This window comes from Oreochromis niloticus, linkage group LG20, assembly GCF_001858045.2.
Source record: "Oreochromis niloticus isolate F11D_XX linkage group LG20, O_niloticus_UMD_NMBU, whole genome shotgun sequence".
NCBI classification, from domain to species: domain Eukaryota; kingdom Metazoa; phylum Chordata; class Actinopteri; order Cichliformes; family Cichlidae; genus Oreochromis; species Oreochromis niloticus.
In genome coordinates, this window is record NC_031984.2 from 27,126,133 (window position 1) to 27,152,849 (window position 26,717).

The following is a 26,717-nucleotide window of genomic DNA, read 5'->3' on the forward strand; positions in this document are numbered from 1 at the left end:
AATGAATGGACTGCAGCTACTGCTGTTTCTGCTGATTTGTTGTGCAGACAAACAGAGCAGTGATCTAAAGTCCCAGCAGTTACGACGCACTCCAAATGGTAAATGAGTGCCAACCAGCTAGGTGACAGGGGGCAACACTGAAGGCTTTGGTAACATTTTAACATGTGAGCTGATGGCTCACTTTACAATTATGGGGTGACATTTTTTTTTTGCCTGTGCTTTGATAACAACGGAACTATTACAACGTTGAAACATAAAGAATACCAAACTTGGGCTCACTGTGCTGTGCGCAGGGTGATTCACCTTGCCACACTTAACTGCCACTGATGGGATCCTCTTGTGAAGCTGCAGATGTCAAAGCACCACCATTCAACCAGGGGTTTTCTCACGCATGCGCAGGGGTGAAAGACCGTCTCATCGGGGAGGGAAAAAAAAGAAGTTCACACACAAAGCCACGCCTGCGCGGTGTGCCTCTCATTACAAGCGAAGTTGCTGCATCTTTTTAGGAAGCTACATGCTTTCTTTCGACACCCAAAGGTCGCATGGTGTCAGGGACGCGCCTAGTCACGGGAACAGACCGGAGCGCGTTCATGAGGTGCAAGATCGCGCTTTAACACTGAAGAGTATCAAACAGCGTGCGGGGATCCAGCCTAATGGTTTACATTGGGCCACAACGAGCAGTCAATGATTTGCGCCAAGCATCTTTTTTCTTGTCCGCCGTTTATTTTGCAGAGCTTTTGTATTTTGCACGGGGAGAAACTGACATAGCAAACTCATCTGTATGATCGGGGAGCAGGAGCACACAGTATGGTCCGGGAAACCAGACATTTATGGGTGGGAAATTTACCCGAAAATGTACGAGAGGAGAAAATTATTGAGCACTTCAAGCGGTGAGTAGAAACACAAATGAGCGGCGTGTGTGTATGTGTGTGTGTGTGTGTGTTTGTGCGCGTTTTGTAATGTTAAGAGCGGTGCACGTCCAGCATCTCTCTCTCTGTTGTGTCACATTTTAGAGAAGTCGGGATGAAGCAGGAGGTTTCCCTGTAGCAAAGTCCCATTTGGCAACTGTGCTGTCAGTCCCCCCCTCTCTCTCTCCATACACACAATCCGAGCAGCAACAACAACACACGGTGCTCCTGCGTTTGAGCTGAGACGAAAAAGCAAAATCTGCTAGCACGCCTCAGCCACCCCAAGCCAAGCAGCCAGCGGACATATGGTTTTGCCATTTTGACACGCTTATTAACTTGTCGGGCTAGGTGATAACTTTACTCACCCCTCTTACGTCTTCCTGGTGCGCATTGCCAGCAGGCTGACTTTTAAGCAGCCTACCTTTCCACCGGGTAACCGTAAAGAGGGGGATTTTGCTTGTTAATTGTTTTTGTGGTGCACAATCAGTGTAAACAAAGTTCAGTCTACCCGGTGAGCCCCGTGCTTTTATGCGTGCCCCATCTCCGGCAGACACCATAAAGTCTCAGTGTTTGCTTCTGCTGTCTGACTCGACTCTGTGAGTTTGTCAGGTCACTGCTTCCAGTCAGACCTGCACACACGCACACAGACACACACACCGCGGTCTATTAGCACGCTGTGCACCCATCTATGAGAGCGTGCCGTTTGCTCCGTTCCTACATCTTAACACAAGTCTGTGGAAGCCGAAAGGTGACGCCGTCACGCCGCCATCCACGCTGCAACATCGCCGCGGCAAACTGGCTGTGATTGACCGGGCTCGGCTGTGCCGCGGAGCAGATGTGCAGTGCTGTAACGCTGTGGTGTTTACTTTACAGAAAATGGTTGTTAAAACGGCGCTGACTCGCACAGCCTGCAGCGTGATCTGATTTCAGGGGAGATCAGACATCATATCCATGTATACACACACACACACACACACACGTATATTTGTAATGCAGCCTGCCATAATCGCACTGAGCTCCATTGCTACTTTTGGTTAAGAGCGAGTCGCTGGAGACTGTCTGTGTGCCTTCAGCTCTTTGTTATCTTCCTCGGGCTGAATGACGATTTAAATACGTTTTCTTTCTAATTTTTTTTCCTGCGTGTGGCTTTCACGGTTGTCTGCGCGCTCTCGCCTCTCTCCTCTCTCGGCTGTCAAGGAAATAGCAGCCCGCTTCTCCGTTCATATGCTGGAAACCAGACTGCCCCAAAAACATCAGTCTGCCCATATGAGACCTTTTTGTTGTTGTTGTTGTTGTTTTGGATTTTTAATTATTATCACTGTGTGGGCGTCGCCATATCGGACGAAAGCTGCTAAATGGCAACATTAATCCTTAATAACCAGTGTAACCGAAAGCCATACTCGTCCCACAGCACCCCCCAGCTCCCCCACCCTCTTCCAAACCTACAGCTGGATGAAATATAAAAACAGATGATATGCATTTGGTGCTTTGCCCTCTCGCGGTCTTATTATTTGCGGTGGGTTGATGCAGAGGCTCAGCTACAAATATGGCTCGTATCTAATCCGTGCAGCCTCCGAGAGCAGCAGTAAAAATGAGCTACCTATATACACCGTTTTATTTACATAACCCCCTGTATGAAGTACAACGTAACGTTATGTTTGGGGGGGATGGCGACTGGCAGCATCATCTCTTTCTTTTTTTGTGCAGTAGGGGAAACGGTGCTGGCGAGCCTTTTTTTTTTTTTTTAGCTCGCTACCTCAGCTCCAGCGTTAACCCAGAGGTAGCGAGGGTATGCAGGTGCATGACAGCCCAATGTGTGATAGAAGTCATTGAAGATGGGGGACGACAGAATGAGTAAGCAGTGTGAACAGCTTTTCTAAAATGGCGTCGGGGGCTGTTCGGTGTTGGGAACTGGCATGCCAATAAATTTTGTGATCACCCTACTGTCTGTCTTGGACAGCAAAAAATCACACTCCCAAAAGACCCACTTTTTTGGTGGTGGGGGGGCTATAAAAGATGATAACAGGCTTCTCATCCCAAAAATTGAATCTTCAACTGATCATTTGTTATTTTCAAGGGGGAAAAGGGTGTATACAGCAATTATAACTCCCATTACACTTTAAAAATAAATATAGGCTATAATATATAATATAAATATATTCTGCATGTGTGCTTGTGTGTCTTGTATGTATATATATATATATATAAATAAATAAATCAGTAAATTAATGAGGAATTTCTTAAAGAAACCCCATCCCTGTATAAACTGCTCAAACCTCATCTGTGTGTTTTTCAGTAGCTGTTTGTTCATGGCAGCACCTTTTGCTCGGAAAACGTGCTAATTTTAGAAAATCTATGCATTTATTAACACGCAATGTGGCAGGGTTTCAAGTCCAGTTGCTGGGTTACTGTTGCCGTGTTAGAAAGTACCACAGTAGGGAAAGTAAGAGTAGCAAAATTGCCTCATCTCCCTCGTTGCCACAGACACATGTGCACATGTACGCACAGTCAATTTCAGGACTGTGCAGAACCCTGTGTGTTTTTTAACATTCCTAAAAAGTTATGCAACACATTTGCAGCTGCAAACCTGGTGGTAACCATGCTTTTCATCTATTCTGACTTTAGATATGGACGAGTGGAGAGTGTCAAGGTCCTGCCCAAGCGGGGATCAGAAGGTGGAGTCGCGGCCTTTGTGGATTTTGTGGACATTAAAAGTGCTCAGAAGGCTCACAATGCTGTCAACAAGATGGGGGACAGAGACCTGCGCACTGATTACAATGAACCAGGAACAATTCCTAGTGCAGCGAGGGGGCTGGACGATAGTCTGTCCTTAGGCTCTCGCGGCCGGGATGTATCAGGATTCACAAGGGCGGCAGGGGGGCCGTGTATGGGCCCCCCACGTCGCTTCACAGCAGAGATGGACGCTATGAACGCAGACTAGACGGGTAAGTGGACAAAGTTTCTCTGGAGGCAGGGGGAACCGTAGTTTCTGGTAAACACCTTACCTCCAACCATCTTTCACCATCTGTTCATTTACCTGTTTGGGGGTTAAAGAGGAGAAAATGAGCTTGTGCTCGACAATGAAATCTTATAGGAATCCCTTCTAAGTTCCTCAGAGCGCGGCCAGCGCTCCTGGATTCCTACTTACAGGTAGACACCTAAGATATTTTTGTTAAAACGAGGGCACGTTTGCAAGTGTATCTGATAGTTGAATGAATAGTCAGTAGTTTAAATGGCTGTTGGGGATTATCTTTGTGACCTTAAGCATCTCTGTGAGGTGGAAATATCATTTGAGGAAAATACGGGGCAAAGATTGGATATCGTAAAATTTCCCAGGATTATTGGCGATTTCTGGAAAGAGAGAGAGAGAGAGAAAGAGAAAGATAGAGAATACAGAGTGGGGGAGAGAGAGAAAAAGAGAGAGTGGTCCAGCAGCCGTCCCCGGGATTCCCCTAATCTGGAGTTACGTGCCCTTGTCGGAGGATTAATATCACCCCTTTTTCATCATGTAACCAAACATCCAAGAGCACACATTACATGTATAGAACACCATTGTTTGGATTAGTCTAATTTGGCTTTAAGTTATAATGCCCACCTCACTGAGGTGTGTACTTCTGTCGCGGGCTGGAGTCATGTGGAGGATCTACAGAGGATATTTATTCCCCACTGTTGGATTAACTCTGGCCCAGTACTTAAAGGATATGCGGTCATTCTAAAGGTATGGGTTGCTTTCTTGGTTCTTTTTTTTTCATTTTGTTTGGGATTATGTCTAAAATCAGGGCATTACAAATTGAGTGCTGGGAGACCTCTACTGGTGATGCGACTCAGTAGAATCAACAGAAACAAGTGAGCAAAAGACTTTTATTCCCGCCTTATTTTTGTGGAGATGATTTTTTTTTTCTTTTTAAACTTTTCAACAACTGAGACTTGCAGACTTGATGAGCAAAGCGAACATTTGGATCATACAATGCAAAGAAGACTGCTGGAAATGGTGACTGGAAAACTGCTACCATCCATGCTATTGGAGATAACCTACGTCAAATCTATGGATTACCTCCTTCTTTCCTAAATGTGGAACTATAATTAAACTTTGGATACAATTACACCGTGTCAGCAGCGCGTTGCACCTGTGAACAGTGTTTCATATTGATTCTGTCCAGGCTGGGACAGCATGCACTCTCTTCTGCTTGAAAGACATCCAACAGTGTTTTGAACTGTTATGCATGTTGTTCACCGTTGGGATGAGTATGGTGCTACTATGAACAAGAACTTGGATTACTCATATGACATCTTCCTCATTCCTAACTTTTTGTGGCCATATTTCCTTCCCTCTACAAAAGGAATTTGACTACTTTGTTGCTGTGAACGGTGTTGGCCAAAGTGGAATGTGCAGGACTTAATGCAAAAGATGCAAGACTTAATTTTTCACATCAACCGTTGCTGTTGGGGAATCACTGGTCAACTAAAGGTGGATTCCTGGATATCATGTATTTATTGCATTGGACTGAAATACAACACAGGTTTTGTTTTTTTCACTCCTGTTTGGATGGATATTTAGACTCGGACATTTTCCAGCACACAAAGCATCCTAACATGGATCTCTACAAGGCCAAAGTTGTCCTCATTGTTTTAACTAAACAGATGCTACCACTCATCTGTGCTCATGAGGTCCCGTGCGCTGAAGACGAGGATTACGTATTCTGTTGTGAACTAGTTTTCTTCATTTTTTTCCCTTCTCCACTCAACATTTTTACCCAGTTTTTGCTCACAAAGTTCTATCTCCCAAAATTGTATTTGGAATAATAGGTCAAGTTACCACTCTCTCAAAAGGTTGGTATGTCCTGCCCTGTGCATTTTAGCTGTCCTCTCTAACCCCCTAGTTTGAACCCCTGTCTCTCTCCATTTTCCACACTAACCAAAATAGCTGGTGCATTATTACTGCCTGTAAGTTTGAACCTTACCTGTATTGCTTTCTTTGCTCTGCCTCTCACCTGACCTGACCCCACCTTCAACTCCTTCCCCCAGCCCTCTCTCCTCCTTAGACTTCACAACGCAGCTGATATTTATAACGAATGATCATTGTAAAGATGTTCTTTTTAATATAAAATATTAATATTTTAACATAAGAAAAACTACAGAATCCTTTAAAATGCTCAAAATTCAAGTATTTGTCACATACTTATGATTAAAAAATGTGCAGTGAAGTGTGAGGGTGGGTTTCTCCTGATGGCTAAATGCAGTAAAATAGAAGGAAAAGAAATAAAAAGTGATGTAGATCAAATAAATTTTTCGTGTTTTTCACTAATTCAAGTTTTGTTACAGTCACACTTTAAGATTTTAGTTTGTTTATATATTTATTGCTTAATTAATTTTGCTTAGATTAATTTGATTTAATTATTTGCCTGGGCCCTGAATGTGCACCAAAGCGTGTTCGGTCCATGAACCATGATGCTTATATTTGTTTGTCAGAAATGTTTTTAGTTTTCATTTCTGACCAGTTGCTAGTAATAAACATTAGTTAATATAAAATCAATTTTACTTAAAAAACCCCCCCAAACAACATATTTATATACAATTCTGCTGATTTAATTTTGGTTCTTTTTAAGACGTTGGTTGAGTGACAAGGGAAAGAAAATTGTAGTTATTTGTCAGCTCTGGATCATTTTAAATGAATATTTGAATTTTTGTCAGCTTTAAAACAAAAAACGAAATCCTAAATAACATTTTAAACTCTAGAAACAGTACGGTGGCAAAAATATTTTAAGTAACTGTTTTATAAAACTGACCTACAATCCTTCCTGAAACACATGCAGCACATTTAATATTAAATTAAATATTAAATACTATTTTTATGTAGGAATTTCCTTTTTTGATGTTTGTTACATTTTCTGGCTTTTAACCACAGAGATGTACGTAATGTTTCTATGTAATCGTGCAACTCACTGAGTGGTGAAGTGACTTCCAGTTATTGGATTACCAGAAGAAATATTCCTATTTCGTTGTTTTATTTTCAAAATTTTCTTTTTGATTAAATTAAACATTTAGATATAGCTAAACGCTAGCTCTGTAGTTTGTGTTGTAGCTTGCAAGACAAAGAGATTCTCAACAATTAGATTCAATTTGTTGTTTGTACTGCAAAATGGATATTTAACAATTAACCTCTTATACTGATTTTAAATGGATATGCATGCATTGCTCCCATATGACGGAGCCTCCATACAAGGCGGCGTTTTATCATGCTGCTGGCATGTCTCCTCATAATTATGCTATTCACGTATCCCAAAACAGGTGCTTAGCATGCTCCGCAGTAGACTAATAATCAAACACTGATGGAAATTCTGTCAAAAAAGTCTAACAGAATTATTTTTAAGCTCGATGAATAATGTAAAACCTGATTTGTGTGGAGTGAAATTGAAGAGAAATTGAAAGGTATCTGCTGAGCAGTGAGCCTTGCGCCAGCACATTAGCATTTTCGAGAGCACCTAGGGGTCAAGGTAATCCGTCATTTTCACAGCCGACATCGTTATAGCATAGATGTTATTCATGAATCCAGCACACAGATGATTAAATCAAATAAGCTGAAAGAGAATTTTCTCCTAACCTGCTCTACTCTTATGTATATGCAATGAATACAGACGTGGTGTCAGTCTCCTAAACTTAAATTACCCTCAACATTTTTCAGCAGTGTGAACGCTGCATACAGTCTTTTGTTGAGTCTTACGACCCTCAGTAAAAAGAGTTCATGGATGACATCCTGGTTACTACCCGGTTATGTCAAAGGTTTAACGCTGATGAATATTTCCAGGTTTGCCACTTTATGGTGCACAGAAGATGTTAAAATGGGTTATGAATTTAATACAAAGGGTTAGGCTTAGGTGGATGTTTGGGGGGTCACCTTAAATATAGCAATAAAATATGAGCATAAATATTTTAAACACATGTGTAATGGCCAGATTTGGGAACAAAAACAAAAAAGAAAAACCTAATCTAATCTTCAGCATCATTTACCAAATTACAGTGAAGAAGAAAAGATGCTTGTGTCATATGTCTTATGAGGAATTGCAGAAGCCTTTTGTAACACCAGGTCTAATCTAATGCCGTCTCAGTGAGATGCAGGCAGCCGATTTCACTGCAATTGTGGCTAAAGAAGTCCAGATCATTAGGTCAGCTGTTTGGTTTGAATCACCAGATTTCATTAAACACTGACATTCTTTATTTGTGCAAGAATTTTCACTAATTAAATGATTCAAATCAAGTGATAGAAGACTTCCAGTGGAATCACCACTTTCAAGCTGTAGAGCACAAACACTGAAAAACTGTAAATGTAAAACCATTAAATGTGTGATGACACATAAGGAACCAATTACAAAGCAAAACTCATTCATGACCGTTTCATAACCCTGACACTGCTTACTTAACTTTAATATGTAGCTTTTTTTTGACCATGCAGTTTAACTACAGGCAAATAAAAAAGCAAGGAAATGTTTACATAAATACATTTTTAGACAAATAGACAAAAGCATCAAAAAATTGTGCTGGGCCAAACCTTTCAAAAGATTTTCATTTAGGAAATTTAAAAAGTCAGTCTGTGGAATAAATTGAGATAATGTTTTTTTTTTTTTTTCAAGTCTTGTTAACATTTGTATAGTTTGCACATGAGGCTTTGTTTCTTTCAGACAGTGAGTTGTGCAGTGTGGAGATTGGCAGGAAATATTAGGGGAGGAGAGAAGAAGGTAGTGCAGGTTCTGGAAAGCACCAGAACTATGGGACCTTTGTCAATGCACAAAATCAACCTCAGGATGTTTCAGTTTTATGATATGGACGTTTGCCAGCACAAGGTTTTTTTTTTCTTTCCCTCTCTCTTTTTTCAGCCTTATGAACACACTGTGCTTACATACAGCAAATACAGTTACTAGTATTATTTAGTTACTATTACACTAGCTTTACGAAGCTTTGACTAGACATATATTTGATTAGTTTTTTGTGTTATGTTTTAATAAGTCGGATATGCAGTTTTTTTGCAGTATTTATACCTGTGTTACACAAATATAAATATAATGTTTTTGCAGTAAATTAAATAAGACTTCACAGTTTTTTCCTCTCTAAAGTCTGACTCTATAATCTAACTATTTTACCATCCTTTGATTTTAACTTGCTAGAAGAATAAACGCCATGTTTTTTATCTACAGAAGCACTATAATGAAGTTTTGTAACTGTTGTCATATTAAACCATATTCTGCCCTGTGTCGGAACATCACGGCTAATTTGCTGATTATAATTTGATCTGAATTCAAACGGTGGTAATTGCCGCCCTGTCCCGCTCATTATGGCGAGTTTGGTAATACGACTGCTGTAATGACACAGCAGTCATATTACCAAATTAATTTCTGATTGCTTTATTCAGAAAGCGAGTGTTCGGGTCTGAACAGAATGTCCTTTCAGCGCCGTTTCTAATGTGCGTCTTCACAAAAGATGCTACTGAGGAGATTCTGTTTTCAGAAGAGCAAGTGGTGTCAAATTGTGTAACGATATAAACAAAAGGCTCGTCAAAAGTCACCTCAAAACCTTCAACCAGGCTTGACTAATAAAACGCCTTTAGCGTCTGTTATAGTGTGCAGACCAGTAGGACTTTACAGCCTATAATGACATAATCTGCCATTCCTGTTATTACAGTAGCTCTGATATATAATATAGATTTCTGTTCTGTTATAAACCAGATGCATGCCTTTTGCTGAAAATGTTGCTGTTCTGTGTTGATTTACTGATGTATCTAAAAAAGAATGAACATAAAGCTTATATTAACACCTTGGAGTTGACAGAAATGCACGAAAAACAGTCCGATAGCAGCATTGTTGTTCTAGAAAGAGGATTTCTAGTGTAGCTTTGGTTGCAGAAGAATCCGATACAGTTTATCTGAAAGCCATAAATGGTTTGGCCATGAAAACATGTCAGACCTGATGGTCAGTTTCCTCAAGCTGTTACTTTAATCCCCTTGGTGTAGTGCTTTCTTTAAGATGGGGGGAAAAACTAGCTTGGCCCTTCTCAAAACACTTTGCCCAATCTTTCCATGTGTCTAATTATTGACAAACGCACCAGACACACCTGTTAATTTTTGTTTGTCCACTGTCTGATGCTAGCAGCTATCTTTTTATGTCCAAAGTGTAACTTTAATATAACTTGTTGTTTCTTCATGTTTGTTAGGACCACTGAAAGTCGGGATCGGGGGTACGATCACAGTGCCTATGGACTTCACGAGCGTACTGGTAGCAGTTTTGACCGTCAGCGGCATTATGAAACAGACTATTACCGTGACGCGAGGGAGAGAACTCTAAGCACAGCTGGGAGTGGGTCTGGTACCTCCAGCGGAAGTGGTACAACTGTGCCGTCAGGAGTCGGTGGAACTATAGTTAGTGCCGTTTCTGGGAACACCGGAACAAGTGGATCTTCAGCGGCCACAACGGGAGGAAGCGGAGGGTCTACTTCCAGCGGGGTTGGCTTCTACCGCTCCCACAGCAGGAGCCCTTGTCGATTTGAGACACCCGAGCCTCGGTATGAGTCTCGAGCCCGGGAACCCTTTACTTTGGCCAGTGTGGTTCACAGGGACCTGTATCGGGAGGACAGGGGTCGGCGTGGGGAACGTTCCTACCGCCACAGTCGTAGCCGGTCCCCACATTCGACGCATTCACGAAATCCCTCTCCTCAGAGACTGGTGAGTCAGGCCACTCGTCCTCCACGCTCCCACAGTGGGTCAGGCTCTCGCAGCCGTTCCTCCAGTTCAGACTCAGTCAGCAGTACCAGCAGCAGTACGAGTGGCAGGTGAGTGAAGCTTAATCTTGCTGTCAAGATTTCTACTTATGTGCTGTTGTTTACCTTTGTGCATCCCAGTCCGTGGCCTTCTGGATCCAAACTGGCCTCTGCACTTGGAAATGAACTGATATTTCCGTCATTATCTGTGTTCAATAAAAATGCAGTTTCCTCAGCTTATGTTTTTATCATCTGTAGCTATGGATTGCGCAATGTTTTTCACACCCGCACCAAACAAACTCAGACTTGTGCAAGATGTGTGCATTTAACTTCCGTCATTCGTTAGCATAGGCTCTTTACAGAACAGGTGACACCTATTTATGTAGAGGCTGTGTTTACTTTGCCTTTATGTCTCTTTCTTCACAAGCATGTGTATGTGTGCACAGACAGACACAGTGTTATGGCCAAACCTGGAAAGTTAGGCTCGTTGTTTCTGTTTTACAGACTGTGTCATATCTAGAGGCTCCGCCCAGCAGGAGATACAATGGGTGGAAGGTGACAATCGCAGAGAAGCGTCTGCACGATAGAAAAAAAATACATTTCACAGACACGGCATGACGGGGAATATTACTACACGTTTGATTGTCACCCCTCCCTCGTTGATTTTTAAAACTTTGCCCTGTTATAATTGCTGATAGGAGCCAAAGGAGTTTGGAAAATGACCTTTGATGCCTTTAGTGACACAATTGTTACGTAGTTAAGATTTGACCTGAACTGCTTTACATGAACTGGATTAAGTTGAGACACATTTTATTTCTGCTAGGAAGGCTTTACGTTTCCAGCTAGCTTGCCTTCATTAGAGTGGTGTTGAGTCTGGTTTCAGTAAGGATCCATGTATTATTCATGTTCTTTATACTTTACATGTTAAACTTATCATAAGTCTTTTTTTAAAGATACATTTGGCAAAATATAGTACTCATTTTGTCCAAAATTTAAAAATAAAGTAAGGTTTAGGTAGTTCTAGTTCTAGATCTCACACACCCTCTCACACACCCTAACCACAGGTCGAATTATTTGCATACAGAAGCTTAGACTAATACCATAATGGCACAGGATATGTGGACTTTCGATGTTTCCTGGTATGCTGTGTGTGCATTTTTGTGATTATGATGTCAGTTTCATTTTTGTGCACTGCTGTAAGTGGCTATATTTGTAGTAACCGTGTTTTCATCCAAGTTTCTATAAATTCACAAGTAAATCAAATGGAGAAGAATCCTGCCGTTTTAAGCATGTCTGCCCAAGAGGATTTACTCCACTGCATAAATAAACATACTGGAGAGGGGTTAACGGCATCACCTTTGGACACAGCAGAGTCCACAGCTTTTAACGACATGTAGCGACCCATGTGGTTTGATGAGGAAGTGCTATGGGGAAATTTCAGGAGACGGCTGCTATATTTTTCTCACTGCCTACCTCTGTGTATGGGTAATGGCTCCCCCCCTCCGTGAGATCCAGTTGGAACTGGAAATTTCTGGCCAGTGCTGGCTGCCTGCCCACTCCCACAGGCCAGGCTCCGTCAGCAGCACTTCCGGGAGTGTCTGAGCACAGGAGGAGAAAGTGAGAGGGAAACAAACAGCAGAGGGCCTAGAAAGCTGAGATAGACATGGGAATCATTTGAAATAAAAGGTGGATGAGGCAGCCATGAATTTTGCGACTCATGTACAAGTGGTTTTGTACTCATAACTCGATGCAGCATCTAAATGTGAAACTGGGAGGAGAGGGGCGTGTTTTTTCTCATCATTTGGGAGCCGTTGCATTTTTTTAAACAGTGGAAGGCCACATTCACAATGCATTATATGCTCTTTTATGCAAAAAGAAAATTTGTATATACAATATTTAATCTGAAATGTGGAGATAAATTATGCATGGTTTTGAAAAGGCAATGTTTAACCTCGGTAATTTTGCAGTTCCCTTCAGTTTAGACAGAACCAGGTCTTTGGATTTTAGGTCTTTTATTTAAAGCAGTGTTAACAAAAGTCATATATAAACTGTTGTTGTTGTTGTTTGTGCACTTGTAGTAATTTCTGGCATATATATATATATATATATATATATATATATATATATATATATATATATATACACACATATATACTAGATCTATTATATTGCAGCTGTATATTTTGTGTGAAGTAAAAATGTAACTATATTCTCAAGTGTTCCTCTTGGATAGTCAGTAACCAGGCGCATAATTTTTATTGTGCATCTCTAATGCGAGAGGTGACTATGAGGCTTTAATGTCTAAATTCATGTTGCTCTTTTGCTACAGTGATTCTAGCAGTAGCTCAAGTGATGACTCTCCAGCACGTTCAGTGCAGTCAACAGCTGTGCCTGCACCTTCAGCACTTCCCTTATCCTCCCTTGACAAGGATGAACCACGTAAAAGCTTTGGCATCAAGGTCCAAAATCTCCCTGTGCGCTCAACAGGTTAGTTTAGTGGTGCTCTAGCAGTATGTGGGCATAAAGAGCCTTTTTTCTTATGTAAAAAAACAAAAAATAAATAGTGATGCATGAAATTCAGGCAAATTTTATTTTTAAAAAATAACTACCTTTGTATTTTTTTGCTAAATGGTACGTTCATTTGCTTTATTTACAGACACAAGCCTGAAGGATGGTTTGTTCCATGAATTTAAAAAACATGGAAAGGTCACATCTGTGCAAATCCACGGCGCTTCAGAAGAGCGCTACGGGCTTGTGTTTTTTCGTCAGCAAGAGGACCAAGAGAAAGCCCTTGCAGCATCAAAGGGGAAGCTTTTTTTTGGCATGCAAATTGATGTCACAGCCTGGAATGGCCCCGGTAAGTTTTCTTCGCCAACTGCATTGTAAAGAAAACGTGAACATTGGCATATCAGTAAGCTCACACTAAGCAATTTTTAGAGACGGAAAGCGAGAATGAGTTCCGGCCCTTGGACGAGAGGATTGATGAGTTTCATCCAAAGGCCACGCGGACATTATTTATTGGAAACTTAGAGAAGACCACCACTTACCATGACCTGCTTAACATCTTCCAGCGTTTTGGAGATATAGTGGTAGGTTAATTTTCTTATAGTTTGAGAATCAAAGCATGCAGTGGTTGCCATGCTGTGTGCTGTGAGATAATCATGCTTACTGACAGAACATTTAACTTTCCAAAGGATATTGACATTAAGAAGGTGAATGGAGCCCCACAGTATGCCTTTCTACAATATTGTGACATTGCCAGTGTCTGTAAGGCAATAAAAAAGATGGATGGCGAGTATCTTGGAAACAACCGACTAAAGGTAAGAATTTATTTGATTTTAATTGTAAATCTCAACCTTTACACCATTACAACATTCTTGTCTTTCCCAACCATAGAAATTTGTGTAAGTTGAAAAGATACATGAATTGCTGACTGAAACTTTGTTCTTTTTTGCAGCTGGGCTTTGGGAAGAGTATGCCAACGACATGCGTTTGGTTGGATGGATTAGCGTCGAATACAACTGAACAGTTTCTTACTCGTCATTTTTGCAGATACGGACATGTTGTCAAGGTAAGCCTGTTTAATTTTCTGCTCATTATTTATCTTTTGTTTGCTTTCTAGACTTTTTACCTTATTTTCTGCTATTATTGTAGGTTGTACTTGACAGGATGAAAGGAATGGCCCTTATTCTGTATAACAACATCGAATATGCGCAAACAGCCGTTAAAGACACAAAGGGATGGAAAATAGGGGGGAATAAAATCAAGGCAAGTAAAATATAGATTTTTCTCTGAAATTTCATTCTGTGTTATTGTGCTTGATACACTCTAACCAGCTTTTCTTCCTTCTTCAGGTGGACTTTGCAAATCAGGAAAGTCAGATGGCCTTCTATCGTTCAATGCAGGCATCTGGTCAGGATATTCGAGACTTTTATGATATTCTCTCTGAAAGAAGGTTTGTGAAATCGGCTTACAAAATAATTTGACTCCATGACTGTCTAATATTAAAACTGAAAAAGATTTGTGGTTATTTCTTGGCAGGGATGATCGACGAACCCAATATGAGTTTCAAGCAGAAAGACAATATTATGAAAATGTTAGAACACCTGGAACGTACACTGAAGATCCACGTCGAAAATATCCTGCCAGAAGTCGGGACTTCTACACTGAATGGGACCCATATCAGGGAGATTACTATGATCCACAATACTTTGAAGACCCTCGGGAATATCGGGAATACAGAGCTGACCCTTATGAGCAGGACATACGTAAATACAGCTATCTGCAGCGGGAACGTGAAAGAGAAAGGGAGCGCTTTGAAACAGATCGTGGACGCGATCATGGAAGGAGGACCATTGAGCGTAGCCAGAGCCCGTCTCACATTACCACTCGCCGACCTGCTAGCCCAACTGCATCTCCATCACTCTCTGAGAGAATACCAAGCGATTCAGACCGCCGTATTTGTTGTCGATCTTCTGAAAGAAGTGGTAGCTGCAGTTCAATATCTCCACCAAGATTTGAAAAACTTGAAAAGGCACGCTCTGAAAGGTATAATAAAAGTGAAAAACTCGAGAAGGATAGAGTTTTTGAAATTGACAGTGGGAATGTGGTTGAAAAGGAAAAGAGGACTGGACGAAAAGAACGAGGAGACAAAGACAAAAGTGAAAAACAGAGGGTTAAGAAGCTTAAAATGGCATCACCTATTATCCAGACATGTGAACCGGAACCTGAACTTGAAAGAGATGTTAGTCCTGAGTCTGTTCTGCGAAGCAAGACCAGCAAAATCCAAAAAGAAAGCTCAAGTAAAGGGAGGTTAGACCTTCTGCCTTGTGTGGTGCAGTTAACACGAGTTAAAGAAAAAGAAGGGAAATTGATTGGTCATGTTGTCCAAGAAAAACAAATACAGAGGGGTGGGAGTGACAGTCCGAGACTGGCATCACCTCCAGCTGACCAGAGGAGTCCTCCATTCCGCACAGAGCCATCAAAAATTGATATTGCTAAGCATGGGAAGGTTCCCAGAGACAAAAATATGCACAGTTTAGTGGAGGTCACTGACAAAGATGGCAAAATCAAAGCCAAAAAACATGGGAAATCTGAAATGGGATTTGACAGTGGCATTTCAGTGGATATTGACCGTCTAGCTGCAAGGAAAAGGCGTTTTGAAGACTCTGGTAAAGCTGATCGACAAAAGAGAACTAGTGAAGAGGACCTTGGTAGATCTGGACTTTATAAGCTGTGGAACAGTGCTAAGGAGACAGATTTGGATAAGAATCTTTTGATGAGAGGGATTCATAAAAAGGATCACCACAAAGAAAAATGTGTGCGGATGATTTCAGTTAATAGTCCAAAAGAAGGACAGGACAGTGATATTAACCCCGAAGGCCTTCCTCTGGAGCGGCACTCACAACTAGTGCAACTGGCTGAAGATTCTACAGATCAGTTAGACTCTCCCTACCTTAAAATGGATTTAGAGAGCTCAAAAAGGGAAAATACCTCAAGTTTTACAAAAATATCAGACGATAACGCCGTTGATTTGGACGAATTAAATGAACAGAAACAAGTTATGCCTGAAAACGCACAAGGCAGAGCGAAATCCAGAGACTCTGATGGAGATGAACAATTTGTGCACATTGACCAGACTAATATTTGCACAAAACAAACTGAACAGAGTCAACGGCTCAGATCCAAGCTAGTCGAGCCTGATAGGGGACTAAATAGTGAGACTCATGACTTTGAAAAGGATTATTTCGTTCAAGACTTTGAAAAATCAGTACCAGATGTGGCCAGTGATGATTTATTTTACTGTAAACGAAAGAAATTAGAGAATATTGACTTTGAAATACTCAAATTAAAAAGAGAGCGCAACTTTTCAAGTTCCCAAAAGTTCAATGAAGACATTTACACCATGTCATCATCAATAGGAGCTGCTCAGTCTTCTGAAAACGAGGAAGATGAAACAGCCCATGTCTCTTTGACAGGTACAAATAAAGAAAGAAAATCCTCTCCAACAGCAGGTGAGAAATTTTCACACACCGAGTCATTGAAAAACAGTTTGGACCTGATGCCTAGACATTTTCAGTCTTCTGACACTGATCTCCCAAAGCTTAACACGTCCTTGCTTGGATGTGATGAAGAGTTAATGCAGCACTGGGAAAGAGGGATAAAGCCTGATTCGTTCAGAATGGAAATGGCATTCCAAAGTGATATTTCAAAGCATGAAAGCATTCGGAAGCGCCTTGGTCAGGATTTGGAACCTGGAGAAGTGCAGTCTGATTCAGATGATGATGGAGAAAACAAGTCCAAGTCGAATAGTTCCTTGTCCTACATCCTCAGGGATCGTGATAAGAGGATGACAGACCTGAAGCTTTCAGGATCCTTGGAAAAGAATAAGTTTTACTCCTTTGCTTTGGATAAAACTATAACTCCTGATACAAAAGCACTCCTGGAAAGAGCCAAAACATTGTATTCTTCTAGGGAAGACAATTGGTCCTTTCTCCCTTCGCGCTTTCCAGCATCCCACAGGTGTTCAGATAAGGACAAGGTGGAACTAACACCTCGACCAATACCTTCTTGGTATATGAAAAAGAAAAAGATTCGTACTAACTCTGATGAAAAGCTGCATGATAAAAAGGAGGATCTTAAGCCACAGGACCAAGAGCGTCAGGAATTGTTTGCCTCTCGTTTCCTTCACAGCTCAATCTTTGAACAGGATTCCCGGCGGTTGCAGCATCTTGGACGTAAAGATCAAGATTTAGAAATTGGAAGTAGAAGGCCTTTGAACAAGCCAGGTGCTGCTGAAGCGGAGCCTGAATCTGCAGGAAGTGACATCCCACAAGAACCGATAGTGCTTTTCCATAGTCGTTTTTTGGAGCTTCAGCAACAAAAAGACAAAGACCACCTTCCACCTGATACTGAGAAGGATTCATTAGTGCCAGACATAAAAAGAAATGAAGTTCAGAACTGTGATAATATCATACCTGATAAGGAACTGGAGCCAGTACAAAAGGCAGATGACAAATCAGCCAGCCCCTCATTAATCACTACTGCCTTACCATTTGTTCCTTCCCCTAAAGAAATTTCTCCACAAGAAAAGAAAGAAGTTTTAACTCTGCCCTCAGATCAACCTGTGCCAGTTGTCAAAGAAGAAAAAGTAGAGCCAATCCTTGAGGTTTCGCAACCTCACTCTGTCGCTGTGGAAGACTTCAAACCTGTTGCTGTTAAGCTAAACAGATCCCCTTTGCTTACTCTTTCAGAACCAGAAACTGAAACTGAAACAAAACCAGAGTTAAAAGAACTGAAGGTGGAATGTGGTGATAGTAAAACAGTGGAACATACTCCCATTGTGGAAGATAAACCTCCAACTCCTGGTGGTTCCCTAGGTGGTTTTGAACGAGAGACTGTAGAAATCACTTACTCTGACTGCCCAAAGATGGAAGAAAAACCTGAAACTATGAAGTCAGAACCTGAAACTGAAAATCAAGAATCAAAAGACTTTGAGGAATCTCAGAAAACTGAAACAGATGGTGAGGTGTGCATGCCAGAACTAGAAGCTGAAATAAAACCGTTACCAAATCGCAGACAACCCAAGAGTAAAAGGGCAAAACCGCTGTCAGTATTACGGACTACACAACCTTCCCAAATTGCTGCCACTGAAAAACCTGCAACACGTAAGAGTGAACGGATTGACCGAGAGAAACTCAAAAGGGCTTCATCTCCTCGTGCAGAAGCACCAAAGATATCAGTTGACTCTAAAACAACGTCCAAGTCACCGATACATGCATCAGACTCTGAACAAAACATCGAGTCAAGTTTGATCCATGGGAGAACACGTCGGCGAAACGTAAGGTCAGTCTACGCCACACTACATGAAGATGACCAAGCTGGCAAAGAGGTAGTTGAGTCACCACGCTGCATGCGCAAACGTGGTGCTGATAAAGAACCAATACAGCAAGATGTTCAAATTTCTACCAATACTAGGCGTGGACGCCCACCTAAAAGAGGCATCAAACGAGGAGAAGATGTATCACCAGTAAAGGTTGATCAGAAGAAACTGATGGAAGAAGACACAGAGGCGTCATGTACAGTAGAGGTTGTGAAAGCCTCTGAGGGCTGGCGTTCACCCCGCACCCAGAAGCAGCAGCAAACACCTCAGACTCCATCTACTCCAACTAACAAGAAAGGAAGTAGAGCAGACAAACTGTCTGGGAGCACGACAGAGCTAGCTGAACAAGATGATATGGCAAGTCAAAACGAGCCAGAGCTTAAGCCTAAAACTGAACCGCTTGGCAAGTTATCAGAAAGGGTGGAAAATCCAAACTCAACAGTTCACAAAAAAGAAAAGGAATTAAAAGATGTTGGAAAGAAATCTGGTGATGTTGATGATGAAAAGATAGACACTGGCCCATTAGAGAGGAGACAGCAGCCTGAAAAGAGTGCAAAAGTTAAAACACCGAGGTTAAAACGTAACACCAAACAGATAGCTGAAGACAAATCACACAGTTTAAAAAATCTAGAGATCCGTGTTAGTGTTGATGATGTAAAAGGTTTACTCCGTTCAGAGGATGATGAGCTTGAGACCTTTGAAGCTCCAGCTATTACAAAAACTAAGACAGTACTACAAGATAATGAAGAAATTAAAACAATAGACCAAATTCCAAAAGAATCAAAAGAGCTTGCTGCACAGGATAAGGAAGACTCAGAATCAGAACTTCCAGCTGATCCAGCTGCTGCATTATTAGCACGACAGATGGAATTAGAGCAGGCAGTCGAAAATATTGCTAAGCTTACAGTGGAGCAACCTTCTCGACCATATAAAGAGCCACCTTCAGAGCAAACTACGATATTGCCTCCTGTTGCAGTGGAACCAGAGAGTGAAGTTGAGGAGGAGAAGCCAGCTAATCCTGCTAGTGAAACTGAACTTGCAGCGGCTATTGATTCAATTACAGCAGAAGAAACATGTGTAGATGCAGATAGCTTCACGTCTCCTCCCACTTACACTGCTCTTATTCCCACCCCTGAATCCTTGATATCCTCCTCCTCCAATGAGATTATGGAACCTGAAACTCACATGGTCATCAACAATATTCTTGCCGGGGATTTAGATGATGGTCCTGTGACACCAAGCCCAAATCGGCCAGGGGCAGAATCTAAGGCAGCTGAAGATCCCATTTTACTTGAAACACCCAGGAAAACCGGAAAAGTTAGAGCCAAAACCCCGAAAAAGGCAAGAAGTCGTAAAGGGGCAGGTAACAGAAAAGGGGATGCTGCTGAAGAGGTTTCTCAGTCAGAGTCCACTCCAGTCAAGTTACCTGAATCAATCCCAGAAGACCCAGAAACCAATAATTCAAAAGCAGTCACTGTTACAGCTGCGGCCACTTCAGCAGCCTCTGTAGTCACTGCTGTTGCTACTTGTAGGCGAGACGTAACAAGTGCCATAACGGTCGACACACCCAAAGAGGCAGAACAACCCGAGGTTGAACAGCCTGTGCCTAAAGAATCTGCTTTTCATTCTGGCACAAACACTATCTCCAGTGTTAAAAAGCACCCCCAAGCAGCAGAGCCATGTACTCCTCCTACATTTACCCCTGCTCCTGCTTGCACACAACCTGTATCCCAGTTAAGTGTACCTCTGTTGCGGCCTGCCAAAGTGCCACTTTCGCCTGACTGGCCTCAGAGATCTGAAGAAAGCAGAATCTATGTTGCCCCTTCAAGTCATGTCACAGTGGTAACTCCTTCAATGCAAGCATCAGCTACACTTGGAACCCCTGCAGCAAATCCTCCAATGCCTCCAGACACCAAGGCCTCTGACATTGACCCAAGCTCAAGCACGTTAAGAAAAATTCTGATGGAACCTAAATATGTGTCTGCGTCAAATAGCAATTCTATACCTACCACTATAGTCACACCAGCTCTGTCAGAGCCTTCACGGATGTCAGAGAATGAAAATCCCTCTGATGCAGTGGGTTCAAGACAGTTACATTCTGAAGACAGGCCACAATTACCTCCCCAGCCCATGCACCATAAACCATCTCCACTGACAGAGTCACAACAGAACTGTGGAGAGAAAAACCAGCATACAATTATTTCTCCTGCTACCTCAGTAATAAGTCGAATTCCAATGCCTTATGATACAGAAGAAACTCCACGTATTTCACTAAGCAACCGAAGCATTGGCCTAACCATTCCCAAGCAAAAATTCAGATCAAACTCCAATGAGAACAGCCGATGCCTTGCTATGGATATAGTAGAAGATGGGACAAGAGGACGCTCTGTTGTTGAGAGCACTCCATACATTACTGGTTCCAGTCCTGGCCTAAGGGTCAATACATCTGAGGGTGTTGTCGTACTCAGTTATTCAGGTCAGAAAACCGAAGGACCTCACAGGATGAGAGCCAAAATTAGTCAGATTCCTCAAGCCAGTGCTGGTGATATAGAGTTTCAGCAATCTGTTTCCAAATCTCAATTAAAACAAGACCCAGTCATCTCATCATCCCAGTCACCTACTCCCAAAGCAGCCCCAACTCCTACTGGTTATGGTCACACAGGAGTCCTTTTAGCCGGCCAGTCATATAACTCTCAACCTGTTATTTCTAGTACCAAGCAGGAGAGTCTTGGATCTGACAAATCTGAATCTCCATATCACACAGCACCCCAAGGAGGTGTAGTAAAGATGTTCCAGCAACCAGTTAGTTCTTCTCAAGTCTTAATGTACAACCCACCTGTGATACAACAGCAGCATGGCAAGAGAGGACTAGGGTCAGAGCCTCTGTCGAAAAAGATGGACCCTGGCAAAGCTGCTCAGCAGTCTAATCTAAGCCCAGTCACACACCACCCATCACTCTCTGGAACCCGCATGAGCCCCAGCCCTGGCATTGTAAATGATCGCTCAGCTCTGCACCTTAAGCAAGAACCACAGTCTCCACGAACAGCTGTTCACTCTCCTTCACCTTTTGTCAAAGCCTGTCCTCCAAGCAGTTCTCCTATCGGCACATCTGTTGTTCTGACTCATGGCATGCCACCAATGTCTAGCTATCATTCTGCTATGCATCACTCGCACTCAGAACAGTCCTCTGTCATAATTCAACCTCACAGTGTCACTCAGTCAATGGCTCATGATGCCAGGATGAACACCCCACCAATGCCTGGGATAAACTATGGAAGGCGAGGTGATTCGCTGTCTGCGCCGCTTCCGGGGTCTCAACAGCGCTCAAACCCACAACAGCAAAATGTCATTCGAGATATGGTTCTGCACTGTCATTCAAATCCCCAAGGTTCAGTATCAAGTGGTGGCGGCAACAGTGCAAGTGAAGAAGAGCCTAGACACTTTAACCAAGCACTCAGTAGACCTTCAGTTCCCCAGCTGCAGTCCGATGTAATGATGATTCACAGTGATCACAGAGGACTTCACCCAAACATACGCATGGAGCAGTACAGAGACATGCACCAGCGCATCCTCATGCACCAGCAACGGGGTGAACAGGCTGCTGTAGAGGCAAGACAGTCACGCAGAGACTCGGAGACTGGAACAGCATCTTCAGGCAATATCTCTGGACCTTCAAAGAGTCCTATTTCGGGGAAGAGCATTGACCTTTCTGCAAAGGAACCTCTCAAACCACTAGAAGGAAAGCTTATTCATCCAACCTCCAGTGAAAGCAGAATCCGGGGAGTCCATGCATCTAGTCCTGTCATGGTGTCGCCTCACCCTCATGGGGTTCACCTAATGCATCCAGGTGGTGCTGGCTCCTTTCCAGTTTATAGGGACATTCGAGGCTTCTCATCCCAGTTTTCACCACACAACCTGGCTAACCAAGGTGTTACATCTTCACAGGTGAGTTAAGATGCTTTGATTATTACATTTGTGCAAATAATACATTCAACTTAACAAGCACATTTAAACACACATAAAATATAAATAAAAAATATGATGTCTTTTGATGGGTTTGGATTATCAGGTACCTCCAGATCCTGAACTGGGTAACCGTGGTAAAATGTCTCAGTCCCATGGGTGTGGAAGTGATTCCAAGTCTGAGAGCTCCCACCTTCGCCATGCTACCTCTTCGGACCTCTCACACATTTCCCGAATACAGGGGGATACAGTCTCCCCCTCATACCAGTCTCCCATGATGTCCCCTATGGGTCTTACACACAAGTCAGATCTATCTCTTCAGAAAGGCCCTCCAGCCTTCCTGTCTACTTCAGCAGTACCCTCTTCGACTTCAGTACAGCCACGGCCTGATGCCAAACTGGAACATTCAGGACATCGTTCCATTGACATGGTGCAGCTATTGACGGTAAGTAGAATGACAGACCAGCTCTTTGGTCACGTGTAGAATTTATTTTCAGGGAAAATAAAGACGTTTTTTTCTTTTCTTCATGCAGAAGTATCCTATCGTATGGCAAGGCTTGTTGGCATTGAAAAACGACCAGGCTGCTGTCCAGTTACATTTTGTTTCCGGCAACACCATGCTGGCCCAGCGCTCCCTTCCACCCCCAGAGGGAGGTCCTCTTCTCCGTATTGTCCAGAGGATGAGGCTCGAGGCTTCCCAGCTGGACAGTGTGGCACGCAGAATGACTGTAAGTATTTGATTTCTGCTACCTTTGAACAGCAGGTTCTAAAATTTGGCTGAATATAGATTTAATCAGGACCCTCACTTTGAAGAACTGACTAAAACGATGGCTCTATGAATTAATTAAGCAATAATGTAAGAAGATAGTGCCATTATCTTTGTTTTTCTACATATGTATATACACATTTTAAGATTAAAACTTGATATCTGTGGCAGGTGGAAAATGACTACTGTTTGCTACTGGCTCTACCCTGTGGTCGAGACCAAGAAGATGTCCTTGGTCAAACCCAAGCCTTGAAAAGTGGCTTTATCACATACCTGCAAGCTAAACAGGCAGCTGGCATCATCAATGTGCCCAACCCTGGCTCTACTCAGGTTTGACTTTAAGCATTTTATGTTTTTATGTTTGTACATTTTACTGTGTTTTAAGACAGCTAAGATGTTGATGATGTTCTCTCATCATGTTATTTTTTCTTCTTTGGGTTTACAGCCAGCTTATGTGGTTCAGATTTTTCCACCTTGCGAATTCTCCGAGAGCCACTTGTCACGTCTGGCCCCGGACCTTCTCAACAGCATATCCAGCATTTCCCCTCACCTCATGATTGTCATCGCCTCTGTTTAATTACCTCCATTTTTCTTTCCTGAACTAAGCCAACACCAGCCCTTTTGGACTCATCCAGTTTGTTGGAAGCTGGAATTGCCTCATATTTTTATGAGTTGGACTTCTTTTTACGAAAAAACAAAACAACCTAATTTAGCATGAACTCACCTTTTCTCCTTCACTTCACCAAGTCCTTAAGTCACCCAGTGATGTTGAATTCCAAAAACTATACCTTTCTGAAAAGGATATGAAGGGTTGAGGGGGATTTTATTTTTGGATGAGGATTTGCTCATTTCATTCTTGCCATTTTTGGAGGTGTTGTGCATAGCCTTTTTTCTTATTCATAGCATTCATTAAGCTGTGGATGGATACCTTCGTATGGGATATTTTTTATCTTCATAAAAGTGATTGTGATTTTTTTTAAGACTATGTCAGAAGTCATTGCACTATGTTGAAGAGAAATTGTGAACTTTGTACAGATTTGAGTATAAAATGATACATGTTATGGACTAATTCTTGTGATCACATCAGTCATGCTTGTGCAAGATAAAAGAAAATCATTGCCTGGAAAAACGATCAGTCAAGATCAGTCAAGATCAGTCATACATGCTTTTGCTTATTCACCATCAGCAAATTTCTACTTAATTTCTGGACTCAACTCTCCATCCCAAAGTGTTCCCTGCCCCAGGAACTCGTAAGGGGACGATTGGAGTTGTACAGTTTACACTCAATGCCTCAACAGGGGACTATATAAAGAATATTTAATTAGTTTATTTTTGTTTGCATCTTCTTTAAGCCTAAAGGTATTGTTGACAATTGTGAAACTGTAAATATTATAAATATTTAAAGACTGAAGCAATGTGGAGAGACCAAGTGAATATTTTACAAGACAGATCATCAGATCTTTCTTTGGACAGGGGCAGGGATGGGGAACAGCGGGGGAGGATCTGTACAAGATTACTGATTGATATTTGCCCCCCAAAAAACAACAAAAAAACTTGATTTTGTGCCAAAACATTTTTTTTGCTAATACTCAACACGCGCAATGTATCTAAAACATTTGATCAGAACATATTTTCATATGTGACTTTGTATTTTGTCATCCGGAGGGCAGATTTGATTCCTTTTTTTGTATTGTTCATAAACCTTTCTCTGTTATTACAGTGCTTTTACATGATGGAACTCTGTGTTCATTTCAAAAGGACCATTGTACTGTAGGGTTTGCAATTCTGCTCCTATTCCTGTTTTTATTCTCCCCCCATGTGGTCCTGTACTGCCCCCTGCTGTCTGAAAAACAAGTCTCTTACTTATTAGGCACTGCATCTTGAGGTCATTTATCCATGACTTCATGGCAGATATGCATGCTTTTATTTTTCAAATTCTAAAAAGCTAAAGTAGGATCATAAAGGCAAAGAATGTGACTTAAACTTGACATCAAGCCGCTAATGGATGTGTTAATCATCTGTCTCCACCCCTCCCCTTAATCGTGTCCTTGAGCCAAGCTGTAAATACTGATCTCCTTAATCTGTGCTCTCGTGTATTTTTCTCCCCCCCTTATAATTGTTTTCTTCAGGGTCTTTCTTTTTGTTTTGTGCAACAAAACAACGCAGTCTGAAAGAGACGGGAGAGGAGGTGAACCGATGCTGAAAGTAAAAACCATGCTTGTCAGTTTTGTGTTGTAAATATTTCTATGACTGCAAGCTGAATACTCTCATGGTTATGTTGAAGGCACTTATAAATTTTGATAAACAAATGAAAAGAAAAAAAAACTTCAAACAGCGATTAATATGAAAACTGTCTTTTGATCAACCTTCATTTTGAGTGTATTTTGCTGTTCCTCCATGAGGACATTTTAAACTGTAAAATAAATGGTTGTTTAACTTACTTCTGAAGATCATTAAATGGTCCGTAACTCTGTTTTTTTCTCCTTTTGTGATTTGTGAATCTGAAGGTACAGGTGAAGAAGCATTTCACCAGAGACCTTCAGTGCTTAAACCCTCAGTTTTCATGCTTCTCTAACATGTTGCAAAAGCTGCAAATGATTCAGCAATTAAAATGGTTAACAAGAGCGGTCTGACCTTGGATACATGTGCTGTGGTTAAAAACACACCATGCTTGAACTGTCCATGGAAAGATTTTCATTTTTGTCATATTTCATGTCATTTTTTGAGAACATGTAGACTATGTCCTAATGTTCTTCCAGTATTCTTTCAATTCAGAATTTATTGATGAAATTATGACACAAAATGTACACTTTTGTCTCTCCAGGAAAGGTAAAGAGTCCAGATCTGGATGAACTTCTAAGTTAGGCCAAACTCTAGTGAAAGTTTTCACATTTTTGATCAATCCTGCCACCAAACGGGACAATCAGTCACAACCTTCTGGGTGGAGGTAGAAATACTTTACCTGGCATCCATCCATCAGTCCGTCTTCTCAATGGACATGTATACTCCAGACAGAAAGGTGGATTCAATCCCAAACCACTGCCCCTGCATGCTGGCTTACTCATTATTACAGTTGTTGCTGCAGTGTTTACAGCGGTCAGAAGATGTCACTATAAGACTAAACTACAAGGCTTACGTTAAAGCCATGGTACGCTTTGGGAGTGTGAATCAGTCGACCACAGAAGGCAGTTGCAACATAAACTTATCCTGCAAGTATGACTTTTCCTTCACATGACAGTACCTGTCCTGGAGCTTAGGTTTTCTACAGCGTTTGAATTAGAAACTGAAAGAAATATGTCCACCTAAGGAAGCAGAAGATCTTTGCTGAGACGTAAAAAAGACTTCATTGCAAATCGGTTGTATTTTTATTTATTTATTCTAAAACTTGTGCATATAAACGTTTCTGTCTGTCTTGCTGGGGGAAAATTCTAAACACAGGCTCACTGTATTACTG

The 26,717-nt window shown here is 41.8% G+C and overlaps 1 protein-coding gene across 1 annotated transcript; it reads left to right on the forward strand.

The window, feature by feature from the left end:
* The first annotated feature begins 360 nt into the window (after nt 1-360).
* On the forward strand, nt 361-25,736 carry spen (spen family transcriptional repressor). Its single transcript, XM_005459852.4, is given in 16 exon segments — nt 361-890; nt 3,534-3,790; nt 3,793-3,853; nt 10,110-10,724; nt 12,982-13,139; nt 13,309-13,509; nt 13,590-13,741; nt 13,847-13,972; nt 14,110-14,223; nt 14,307-14,420; nt 14,507-14,607; nt 14,694-22,479; nt 22,604-22,942; nt 23,031-23,225; nt 23,435-23,593; nt 23,709-25,736. Coding segments are annotated over 16 exon segments (10,593 nt in total). The 5' UTR covers nt 361-807; the 3' UTR covers nt 23,841-25,736.
* The last annotated feature ends 981 nt before the right edge of the window (nt 25,737-26,717 follow it).